Source organism: Solanum stenotomum, chromosome 2 (assembly GCF_019186545.1).
Source record: "Solanum stenotomum isolate F172 chromosome 2, ASM1918654v1, whole genome shotgun sequence".
In the NCBI taxonomy this organism is placed as follows: domain Eukaryota; kingdom Viridiplantae; phylum Streptophyta; class Magnoliopsida; order Solanales; family Solanaceae; genus Solanum; species Solanum stenotomum.
In genome coordinates this window covers 74,167,150-74,180,307 of record NC_064283.1, presented here as the reverse complement: position 1 = coordinate 74,180,307, position 13,158 = coordinate 74,167,150, and the positions used below count along the sequence as shown (strand labels likewise).

The window sequence follows — 13,158 nt, the reverse complement described above, 5'->3', positions numbered from 1 at the left end:
ATAATTGGTTGAATATGTCTTTCTCGTAAGTGGTATACCTACACCTATATATATCAATGTTTCTCGCCTTTCCATAAAGCTTCAGAAACAAATTTGCTTAGATGTTCTTGTCAGCTGATTTTAGTGTGTGTTGATAAATATATGCTCGACTTGCTATATGCTTTTTCTCTTGCCTTTTTTATGATTTTTGATATGTAAGGCTTGGGGAGAGTATTGATTTTTGTACTTAGAAGTGAAAAGAAACTATTTTCCCCCTAATTTTGCGAAATTAGCGGTACATGCTCTCTGAATAGGGATAAAAACAGTAGGTGATTGATTACTGTCATCTGCCTAAGCCTTGGTGGTAAAGTGTTACCCGGTAGCTGTGTTGGTGGGAAGTAGTAGGTAGAAGGTGAAATAGTTGAGGTTCACGCAAGTGGTCTGGAGTCTAGACGCCACTCTTAATGAAAAAAGATAGTCAGCGATTCCCTTCTTTTGAAAGATTGATTAAGAAGGACCTAACTGTTATTCAAACATATCATATATGTCCTTTATTTCAAACAGGTGAATTTGGCATTTTTTTTTCTATGCTGACAATTTAAATTACTATCTAAGACACATGGAAAAAAGGAAAGAAGAGAAAACGTCCAGATTTGTCCTTGAACTTTGCAAAGTTAATCATCAACGCTCTCTTATGTTACTTTTGATCTTTATCTAAGAAGGGAACCACTACCACCATAGTCGATAACCAAGAAGAGCTTTCAGCATCCTCTTTAAAATTCTAAATGTTTTGCAAATGTATCATACAAAAAATATCTGATTGAATTTGTTCCATGCTAGCTGACTAATTATAAAAATAGGGGCATGATTAAATTTGTTACCTTTGCGGAGTATAGGAGCAAATTTAGACGTCTTCTCTTTTCCTTTTTCACGTCTGTCACTTGCATGACAATTTAAAGCAGTCAGCATAGAGACATTGTGCCAGTTGGAGCTCCGTTAAAAATGAAGGGCATGTATGATAAATGGGTAATCGGGAGGTTTTATTTTTAAGCAGACTTTTGAGGAATGGCATAGAAAACTAATTTCGTAAAGTCTAGTATCAAATTTGAACCTTTTCTCATTTAAGAGTATTCTTTTATGAGTATTTCTGGAGGACTTTGAGCTCAGGATACACTGATATTGGAGGTGGATGCAACAATTGCACCTTAAGCATTTAGGTAAATAGATATCTAAGAGTGAAATTGTACAACTTCAACTTCCTTACACCTGAATAATGAATTCCAATGGGGAAGATTTAAAAAAGTTGTGTACTTTTCAGACTATAGCTGTATGGTTCTATTGACATCACAATCTAATTTTCATTGGTTTTTCTGTGCTAATGTTGACAGGTTCTATTTGAAAATGCATTACCGTCGTCTGATCCTGGAACCCTGGAGCAATTAAAAGAGTTGAGCTCCAGAAGGAGAGCTATCGAATCCATCAATCAGAATAGCTTTGTGACAGAGGCCATTGCTAGAGAAATGTCTGGGGGGTTGACTTCTCGATGTGAACAGGTAGTCATCACTCATTTGTGCTATCAAGAAAACATGAAAAATGTAGTTTCATAAGACCCTTATCATCTTTGTTTGTGTCCTAGATTTTGTGAAGTTTATGATATTGCTTACTCCTTGCTAACATGTTTAAGCCTTTGTATAATACCTGCTTGCTAACATTGTAACATGGTAATAATAACATTCTGCGTCATAAGCTGGCCTTTTATACTGACCAACTGCTTGCTAACCTTTCAAAAGCAACAAACAGTGTAAGAAACTTTCTCATTTTGATTTTTGTTTCAATCTATGCAGAATATACAGAAGGTAGAACAATATTTGCCACTTTTCGGGAACTTGATACATCATGTAAATATAGTTGGTGACAACCCGAAGATGGCTCGATGGATTTCTGACCTAAAGATTAGGTGGAGCAGCTCTCTTGCTCCATCCTCCTTTTTCCATCTTAGCGGTCCAAAACTTTATCAAATGGATAATTTGCATTTTGAACTTGGTATGACACTTTTCATTCTTGGTGCATTACTTCGAGATCAAGCTTTGGAAGTTCTGTCAACAGGTATGTGTGATATATATGTCCGTTCCTTCATCTCATCTCTATCTTTTCATGGAAACATCTAATTTATCTCCCGTATTTTAGATCTAGTGCAATCTGCCACAATTCTCAGAAAAGCTGCGGGAATTTACCAACATCTAGCTCAGGTTGTCCTTCCGTGTTTGCAGCCTGAGTTGGCACCAGAAAGGCCACCAGAAGCTCTAATTAGTGTCTCTGCTGCAACCACCCTTGTTTGTTTAGCTGAGGCACAGGTTAGTGTTAATTATTATCTTGTTTTCTTTTTTCTTCTCGAGCCTCTCCAACAATGATGCTTCTAAATCAGAATTTGAGCATCAAAATGTTCTGTTTTCCATTTTATCTTTTGTTTGGATAGTAATAATGTTCTGTTTTTGCTTGCCTGATGTTGGACTTAGGCTGTGACAGTGAAGAAAGCAGAGCAAAAAGGGAATACTGGAGGACTTTTGGCAAAGCTGCACTATGGTGTTTGTGAGTTTCTTAATGAAGCTATTGATACCTTGCATTCAGCCACCAAGCAGTGCAAAGACATTTCATCTTTGACGGTATGTCTTGTTGATCTACTTCTCTCGCCTTTACTTGCTCCCCTTATTGGTTCTTTATACGCCGATTCTTTTGATGTGCTTTAGATTCATCAGTGTCGCTGAAAGCTTTTAGCTTCAAGAACCTTTTCTATTATTATTATGTTGACTTTCCGGAAATTATAAACATGCTTACTATTGCAAGGGTTGACATGAGTCTTTGGGTGATATTTCTGGCCTATACAGGACTATATTACGACCTGTAAAATGCTGCATGAGTTACTCAGTTACAAGTATCTCGCGGAGAGTCTAAAGACGGAGGGGAAAATAGGCTTTGCTATTGGAGTTCTTTATCATGTGATACAAAGTTCAGAAAAACATACACCAAGAGAAGAGTCATGGAGACTAGTTTATAAGCAAGCGATTGATGACTTGACTGTGCTGCTCCGGAAGTATGAACACGAGAATGAGTTTGTCTGGCACGAGAAAATTCCGATGCAGGATGAGTTGCCGGTACCTCAAGGTGTCAAGATTGTTAGTTCCATACTTTATCAACCACAAAGATGGGAAAGAACACTTGTTTTCAAAATGTAACAGTAAATGTTCTTTTGCTGAGAGGACTTCAAAGTCCATTTGAGTGTTTTGAAAGGTGAAATATTATTCTTAAAGCATTTTTCTCTAGTGTAAATTCCCAAATTTTTGTGCATTTCTGGCTCCACTTATATATCTCAGAACGAAAATTTTTACTGTGGATGAGGTACAACTTGTACTAGTTATGTGAGGATATTTTTTATTGCAATTATATTCCGATCTATGAGACTCGTGCTTTATTTTTCATTATTTGTCTTTTGTTTCTCTTTCATGCTCTTCTCTTTCCTCTCTTTTTTTTTTTAAAATTATTTGGAAACCGGATACCATATTAATAAAGTAAGATAATTTTAAAATAAGTTTAAAATAAATTAAAGCAAGTGTCCATAAGCAGTTTTTCTAGGCTCATAAGCGTAATATATACAATAATTTATTCAAATCATATATATGTCAATAAAGAGATCATGCTAGAACCATGAGACTTGCGGGATGTTTGATACCTTCTCCTCGATTAACATGATATCTCACCCAAATTTCTTCTTCGCAGACCAATTAAAATGAAGAGTCAACTTTTTTTATTAGAGATTCACCAAAATTCAATTTTAAGTGGCGACTCTAAATAAAATAAGTATTTTTTAAAATAGTTCCTTTAATTGAAAAACCTAGATGAAAAAAGGTATGTGACAGCCATACATGAAATTATGAGTTAATTTTTATTTAGAAGTTGGTATACATAATAGGTATATTATTCAAATATATTACTTTATTTATTTCACACGCTAGCTAAAACTAGCCAATATTGTCAAATATTCATTACACAAATACGAACATACACACATACATAATGTAAAGAACCATTCAACATTATAGATTTTCTATTACTTGAGAAGGTGACTTTCAATATCCTTGAGTCCAATAATGAAAACACCCAAGAGTGTGAGAGGCTCTGGAGTATTTTCAATTTTCTTCTCGTACATAAGTGTGATTGTCGTCCACTGATGTTCACTAGATGTGATGATAGTAAAGGAATCATACAACTCTAACATATTTCCTCCAATCACTTTCCAAGTGATCGATTTCTTTTCAAGGTCAACCGATTCAATCTTTTCTTTAAGAAGAATTTCCTTTCCATCTGTAATTATTAAAAAACAAATACAAGAGATGTCACTCCTAATTTAAATATTTGAATCCTCATAAAAGCATAAACATTCACAAAATAATATTCTCATCTAATTTAGTTTGATTTTCCTCATTTTCATTTTCATTTTTCACATTGGGGAGAATATGAGGATTAGTAGGACAAGCTATAAATTTGATTGTATTGTGTTTGGTATGAGTGAAGTAGTTCTTCATTTTTTTTTTTGAAATATTTAAAAAATATTTTCTGATGTTTAATTAGCAAGTAAAAGCTATATTGGAAATTTTTTATATTAAATATTAATAATATTGATAAATCATAGAGTAGCAGAACTTTTGAGTATTAAAGAAACGATTTCTAAGTGTTAGAAGGAGCAAGTAGAAATAAAGTTAAAAGTTAAGGTAATTTTTAATAAAGAAAAGACTTCAAGTCACAAGGTGAAAGAAGTTATATATGTATTTCCTTTTTAATGCAAAATTTCCTACTTTGAAATATATTTATGGTAAATTCCTTTTTATGAATATCTCACCGTCTATCAAGTTTCAAATACAATAAAGTACAAAGTCAAGATTCTGATTAATATATATTTCATGACCCTCATGTATATTAGATAGAAAGAACATTTTCAATTATAATTTTTTTTAAAGATTCATACTCCATTAAACTATATACTACGTATAATAAAGTAAAAATTCAACCACCCATAACAAGTTGAAACGTGTTATGAGGTCTTGATCAGTTTAAATTTATAAGAATTAAATTAAATTAGATATTAAACTTTCCTTTGTTGTATAGTATAGACACGTTTATGCACATGACGCTTTAAACTTTGTTTTTTTACCAAGTAATTAGTTAAGGGGTAAATGACAAAAATAAATAAATAAATTCAAAGGGGTGATAGGACCCCTACATAAGTTAAGTGTAACTGACAATTTCAACATAGGTTAGGTGTGTTTTTATATCTTATTACTACAAAAAAAAAAATTGATGCAAGAAAATTGAGAGAGAGAATAGAAAAATATGTGTTACCTTGATTAAATTTCCAACTAACAACCAAACCAGCCTTTATAGTTTCACCTTCATGAATCTCAAAATGTTTGAGCACGCTAGGGATTATGTTGGGTAGATGATGAGTGTTGGTATGAACAATATCATGAATCGAGTGTCCTCCACATTTTACCTTCTATTGAAGCAATCAACTTGCCTTTAAGACCCATAGCTTCTTTCTCTTAGAGTAATAATAAGTTGTGAAAAGAAAGTGGTGAACAAATATTAAGAACTTGTAGCCTTTATATACATTTTAATTTGCTATAAAAAGCTTGCTAGTATAAAGCATTGTCAACCACATACTTACATCACATGTTATTATCAAAGATTAGGGTTAATTCATTTTGGACCACTACGAAAAATATTATTAGATTTTAAAATAGCATAATATAATTTGAAAAATTTCTCTCAATTGAGTATATCTAGCATATTGTTTGACAATAGTAGGATCACTATTTAAAATTGGTTAATTTTATCTTTCTTTATGCATTTTGTTCAAAAATATCGTCCTCCAACTAGCAAATAACTAAAAAAAATATTAAAAAATACCATCCCTGCTAATGATTACTCCAAAACAAGGAGAATGAACCAATTTTGCCCTTCATTTCAAATTCCAGATAAGTGTTGTTAGTTATAAAGACTTGAACAAAAGTTTATATGGGAAATTATGAGATTACTTGACTATTTTAAGTGGTAATTTTATATAATACGAATTTATGTAAATTAAATTTAATGACCAAAATTATGTTTTAATTAAATATTTGTTTTACTAATTTCTTTCAAAACTATTAGAGTCTTGATTATAACATGTGATGACTTCAAAGTTATCATAAGTAATATAACGTGTCAGGGCATAATTAAATTTGATTTTTTATCATATCATTTTTAGAGATATTAAATTATTATACATTATTATAAATCTAGAAAAATAATTTTGTAAATAGTAATGTAATAAAAGTTATGTTAGTTTGTGTTCCGAAATAATAACTCATAAACAATGCATGAACAACAATAAGGAAAAATAAAATAAAATAAAATAAAAAAAATATATATATATATCATGTATTCATAGTCCATAGGAAAATTGTAGTGGAAAAAAAAATTCTACAAGACTATATAAATAGGGATAAATTTCAAAAAATAAAAATTAATACTCCATCTGTCCCTAATTACTTGTTCAATTTTCTTTTTTTACTTGTTCATTTTGACAAATCAAGAAAGGACAAAAATTTTTTTCCTATTATACCCTCAATTAATTAATTTTGAAAAAGGTTGAACTTCTTGAGAATCTTAAATTTTTAATTCATCTATTTCATAATTAATAGAGGTAAATGGTAAACTCACTATCTCAATTATTGTTTTCTTAATAAGTGTGTCAATTCAAAAGTGCACAAGTAATTAGGGACCGAGGAAGTACCATTTAATTAAATAAAATATCACTTATTTTGAATAGAATAAAATACAATAATTAATGCCACGTGCATAAATTTATTTTCAATATACTGCCAAACTTTGAAATATTTGAAATTGAATTTGATAGGTTATGCAATAAATGCTCAACTTCCCATAAAACTAAGAAAATAATATAAGCATGAAGAATGATCAAATCTATACATAAGAAAAATTGAAAGATAGAGTATATGTCTAGCCTCAAATTTATAAGATAACCTTACTATAATATAAGACGATATAGCCTCAAATTTATAAGATAACCTTACTATAATATAGGACGATATAAAACATCGAAAAACACATAAATTATAACATTTACTCTTCTTTATTTTTATTTTTATTTTTTATTCCATCCAGTGTTCAGAGCTCGTATTGAAACCCCGATAAATTTTAAATTGTGCATTTAGGAGTGGTCCTTCCAATAAAATTTTCTCATTTTAGTTAATAAATAGAGGATCTTTGTAAATAGAGAGATAAGAATCAAAGATTTTATTTGATTTTCTTGGCCAATTTTCTTTCCCTAGTATGGTACTACCTATTGGGTCCATCCTATTTCTTAAGAGAGAGAGAGAGGGGATGCCAATTCAATCTTTTAAAATAGGGAATAAGCTCAAATATATCATCGAATTTTAAAAATATTTCATTTATGTTATTCGTTGAAAGAAATATGAACATGAGAATGAGTTTGTCTGGCAAGAGAAAATTCTGATGCAGGATGAGTTGCCGGTACCTCAAGGTGTCAAGATTGTTAGTTCCATACTTTATCAACCACAAAGATGGGAAAGAACACTTGTTTTCAAAATGTAAAAGTAAATGTTCTTTTGTTGAGAGGACTTCAAAGTCCATTTGAGTGTTTTGAAAGGTGAAATATTATTCTTAAAACATTTTTCTCTTGAGTGTAAATTCCCAATTTTTGTGCTGCATGGACCTACATTTTGACTTCAGATGCATTTCTAGCTCCACTTATATAGCTCAGAATCGTTAGGAACATGATTATGTGAATAGTAATAATACGCAAATATCAAAATCTAAAGAGAACTAAGCAAATTTTAAGCATGACATACAAATTATTATTTAGAAGTTGGCATACATGATATATGTATATTATTCAAATCTGACATTATTTATTTCACATGCTGGCTAAAATTAGCCAATATTCATCACCGAATTACAAACACACACACATACATTATGTATTAGAACCATTGAACATTATAGATTTTCTATTTCTTGAGAAGGTGGCTTTCAATATCTTTGAGGCCATTAAGGAGAACACCCAAGTGAGTGAGGGGCTCTGGGGTATCTTCAGTTTTCTTCTCGTATAGAAGTGTGACTGTCGTCCACTGGTGTTCACTGGATGTGATAATAGTGAAAGAATTATACAACTCTAACATATTTCCTCCAATTACTTTCCAAGTGATCGATTTCTTTTCAAGGTCGACGGATTCAACCACATCTTTAAAAAGTATTTCATTTCCACCTATAATTATTAAAATAAAAAAAATACAAGAGATGTTACTCCTAATTAAAATATTTAAATCCTCATAAAAATATAAACATTCACAAAATAATATTCGATGTTGGGAGACTGAGCTAAGAAAAATCTATAAGAATTAAATTAAATTAGATATTAAAAATTCTTTTTTTTTTTGGTTTAGTATAAACGCGTTTATGCACATGACTTTTTAAACTTGTTTTTACCAAGTAATTAGTTAAGGGGTGATAGGATCCCACATAAGTTAAGTGTGTAATTGAAAATTTTACCAAAATTTCGGTGTGTTTCTATACCTTATTCCTACCCGCACCCCATCCGGCCCAAGCCTCGCAGGCCAAGAAATTTGAAGGGCTAGGGCGGGCTGGTCCTTCATTTAGAAGGGCCTAAAAATGTTCAACCCAACCCAACCCTAGAAGGGCCGAGGGCTGGGGCGGGCTAGCCCTTCTTTTTTTGTCATTTTTTTCCTTTTGCAAACTTATAATTCTATAACATCAAGAAAATGAGAAGATTTTCAAATCAAATATGGCAAACAATGGTGTTGTTTTAATAACACTAGCAAAAAGCCTAGTGTAATTAACATGTATCTCGCATACCAGATACGTGAGCGAGATAAGAGAGTGACAAGCAAGATTGGAGGGAGGCAAGGGCACGAGATTTGTCTGTGCATCCTAGATACATGCGAATCTACTTGGATAGAATGTATCTAGAACAGATTAACCTAATTTTGAGTCTATATATTCTGAGATACATGTATCTAGACGTACCAAAATCTGGTAAGATTCATAATATTACAACACAACGTGTATTAAAATAATTAGATTACATACTAGTGAGATTTTTGTAAGTAACCCTTAAATAAAAAGTTTTGGCCCATGGGCCAACACCGACCCTGTCCCGATCAAGCCTCAAGGGTCAAGAGGTTATATGGGATGGGCTTATAAGCCCTTGTGTTAAATGGGTTTGAAAAATCTTATCCAACCCTACCCCAATAATGGGTTGGGTTGGGCCAGCCCCATGGGCTAAGCCCGTTTTGACGGCTATATATATATTACCTTAAAAGCATGAAGTCCTAACTTGAATGTTAAATTACTATAATATCCCTAACTTAGGTTGTGACTTTTCCAATAAGTTGTGACTTTTTTCAAAGAGTTGTGATTTTTCGATGAGTTGTGACTTTTCCAAAGAGTTGTGACTTTTTCAATAAGTTGTGACTTTTCCAAAGGGTTGTGACTTCTCGGAAAGGTCACTTTTTCGATGAGTTGTGACTTTTTCCAAAGGGTTGTGATTTTTCCAAAGAGTTGTGAATTTTCCAAAGGATTGTGACTTTTCCAAAGGGTTGTGACTTCTCGGAAAGGTCATGACTTATCAGATAAGACACAAAAAACACTTGTTCATCTACCCTTTGTTGACTATAAATAGAGGGACTTTCTCTCATTTTTGAATCACCATTTTTTTAATCTCCTACTCTTCTTCTTGCATTTTAATTTTTTTTGTGTGATTTATTGTCGTTGAGTAAGTTCGAAGTTTAGTGGAACATGAGGAACCACTATACTGATGAAGTAAATCGTTTTATCCTAAGAAGGTACATTCCATAACCCCAATTACTTAAGGAAAATAATTTTGATGATATATAATTTTTTTTTTTTTGCTTAATATATACATTAGTATGTAATGTTCCAATATATATGAAATTAACATGATGTAGTGTAAATTCATCTGTTTTTGTTAACAATTTCTCTTGTGATGTAAATATATGCTTCTGGACATCTTTTTCCAAAATTATTAAACTTCTCAAAGTGAAAATATGTGAATATATATGAATCATTTAAAAATTTATTAATTACAAAATAAATTTTATATTCAGTAATATGGAATAAATATTTTCATTTTGTCCCTACACTAAATTAAAATCCAATAACTATAAGAAAAAATAGTAACATTAATTAAAAGTCCTATTTATTTATGTAAGTATAAAATTTATTAGAAATACATCTATTGCACATTAATCATTTAGTTATAACATTACAAATTCTCTTAGTTATTACTAATTATCGCAAACGTTATTCACACACTTTAACATTCTTTAGTTATGATATTAGAAATTATCATAGTTATTACATTAAATATTTTTATCTTTCATCTTTTCTTGTATTAACTTTCGAACAATATTTTTTTATATTATTACACCACCCCAATATATGTGATAACACGATGTTGTTATTTTTCCTTGGATGAATCATGCTAGATTGAATAAATTAAAAATCGTTTACAAGAGTATAAACTACATCTTTGTTGGGTGTAAGATAAACATGTGATTATATATATGATTTCACAGATAGAATATATTCTTTAATTTTAATTTTTAGTTTTTCCGGTAAAAAAAAAGGAAACCTTTCTTAGTTAACTATGGACAGCGAAATAACTATCTTTGATTTATGTATATAGTCAATCGAGAAGTCAAATATGAGAGTCAACAATAAGAACGTCATCTATTATGTTATAACTTATAAAATAAAAATTAATATACAAAGATTAGTTCTAAAAAATAAAATTTAGTTGTTCTCTTCACATGTTCATATTACATCTAAACAGTTTAACGTATAATATACACGTGCAAAGCACATCTAATTAGATGAGAAGAAAAATACACAACAAATATCGTCTATAAGGTAATATTATTGAGATACGACTAATTACATGATTGAACCTCATCAAATTGAAATAAATAGATGCATTATTGCATTTAACTAATAAATTTTTTCGTTGACCAACTTCATAGATTCGTGTGAATAAGAGATATATATGACGATCCACACTAAACATTCACAAAAGAATCTGTAATATTATTTTGTGCAAAGCTTATTATTCAAATCTTCACTTAAATAAGCAATACTAATTACTATAACATATATTTTATGAATTGATAATCACGTGCAACGCACGTGTCGAAAAACTAATATATATATTAGTATTATTTACCTCTTCACTCTAGTAAAGAAATCAAGTTAAAGTATATCACGTGTATTCTCGCGTCTATATTAGGCAAATAAAAAGTGTTTTAATGTCTTATTTTATTTTATCTTATTCTTTTAGACCCAAATTGAATGGATTTCATTATTTTTCAAGTCTCAAACACAATAAAATACAAAGTCCAGATTCAGAGTAATATGTCATGCCCTCGTGTATATTAGATACAAAGAACATTTTTAACAATAAAAAGAATTAAAAAAAATCCATGCTATATGCATATATTAAAGTATATACTACGTACATATAATAAAGTGAAAATTTAACCACCCATAATGGGGTTGAAACGTAAGAAACAATGAGGTTCCGATTAGTTTAAATCTATAAGAATTAAATTAAATTAGATATTAAAATTCCTTTTTTTTGGTCTTGTATAGACGCGTTTATGCACATGACGTTTTAAACTTGTTTTTTTACCAAGTAATTAGTTAAGGGGTAAATAACAATAAATAAATAAATTCAAAGGGGTGATAGGACCCACATAGGTTAAGTGTGTAATTGGCAATTTTAGGTGTGGCATTATACCTTATTCCTACAAAAAAAAGTTGATGCAAGAAAATTGAGAGAGAAAAATTATATTTTACCGTGGTTAAATTTCCAGCTAACAATCGAACCAACCTTTATAGTTTCACCTTCATGAATCTCAAAATGATTGAGCACATTGGGAGCTATGTTGGGTATATGATGAGGATTGGTATGAATAATATCATGAATCGAATGTCCTCCACATTTTACCTCTATTGAACCAATCAACTTACCTTTGAGACCCATAGTTTCTTCTTCTCAAAGTAATTATAAGTTGTGAAAAGAGTGTGATGAACAAATTCTTAGAACTTGTAGCCTTTATATACAATTTTTTCAGTTAGTTATAAAAAGCTTGCTAGTATAAAGCATTATCAGCCACATATTTACGTCACATGTTATTAGTGGTGATCAATGAATAGTGTTAATTCATTTTGTGTATAATTAGGTGTATGTTAGTTATAAATTAACTTTCACTATGGAATTTTATATTTTTATATTAATTATGGACGGCTACGAAAAATATCATTGAATTTCAAAGTAGCATGGTCTAATTTAAATTTTCACCTAATTAAGTATGTCTAATATATTTTTTCACAATAACAAGATCACTATAACTGGCGTCAAGACATATTCGTTATTTTATTGTCAAGATTGAGATTTACAAATACACAATTCATAATTATTCAAGGATCACAAAATCATTAACATTGATTTAATTGCTAACATCAAAACACTAAGACAATTGAATTATTACTACTCTTGTAAAATCATCTTTGTTAAACAAGTGAATAATGCTAATAATTACTCCAAAACAAGGGGAATGAATCAATTTTGAATTTGAAATGGGACAATTTAGCCCTTCATTTAAAATTTGAGGCAAGTGTTGTTAGTTAGAAAGACTTGAACAAAAGTTATATGGGAAATTATGAGACTACTTGACTATTTTAAATGGTCATTTATATAATTCTAATTTTATGTAAATTAAATTTAATGACCAACATTAATATTTTAATTAAATATTTATTTCGCTAATTTCTTTCAAAACTATTAGAGTCTTGATTAAAACATATGATGACTTCAAGTTATCATAAGTAATATAACATGTCAAGGCATAATTAAATTTGATTTTTTATCATATCATTTTTAGAGATATTAAATTATTATAATTATTATTAATCTAGAAAAATAATTTTGTTAATATTAATGTAATAAAAGGTATGTTATTTTATGTTCAGAAATAATAACTCATAAACGATGCATAAACAACA

At 30.2% G+C, this 13,158-nt stretch overlaps 2 protein-coding genes and 1 pseudogene across 2 annotated transcripts; 1 reads left to right on the top strand and 2 right to left on the bottom strand.

Moving 5' to 3' along the window:
• The first annotated feature begins 1,332 nt into the window (after window positions 1-1,332).
• On the top strand, window positions 1,333-7,700 carry LOC125856435 (uncharacterized). The gene is made up of 6 exons (XM_049535986.1): window positions 1,333-1,532; window positions 1,824-2,085; window positions 2,167-2,333; window positions 2,496-2,642; window positions 2,865-3,141; window positions 7,580-7,700. Exons 1-6 carry the CDS (start codon window positions 1,500-1,502, stop codon window positions 7,648-7,650), a joined length of 957 nt encoding a protein of 318 aa, XP_049391943.1. The 5' UTR covers window positions 1,333-1,499; the 3' UTR covers window positions 7,651-7,700.
• Window positions 3,939-5,561, bottom strand: LOC125856449 (MLP-like protein 43; annotated as a pseudogene).
• A 252-nt stretch (window positions 7,701-7,952) lies between the features above and the next one.
• Window positions 7,953-12,178, bottom strand: LOC125856448 (kirola-like). Its single transcript, XM_049536004.1, has 2 exons — window positions 11,950-12,178; window positions 7,953-8,323 (listed from the first exon to the last, which is right to left on the bottom strand). The coding sequence occupies exons 1-2, from the start codon at window positions 12,134-12,136 to the stop codon at window positions 8,067-8,069; spliced, it is 444 nt and encodes a 147-aa protein (XP_049391961.1). The 5' UTR covers window positions 12,137-12,178; the 3' UTR covers window positions 7,953-8,066.
• Window positions 12,179-13,158: the final 980 nt, after the last annotated feature.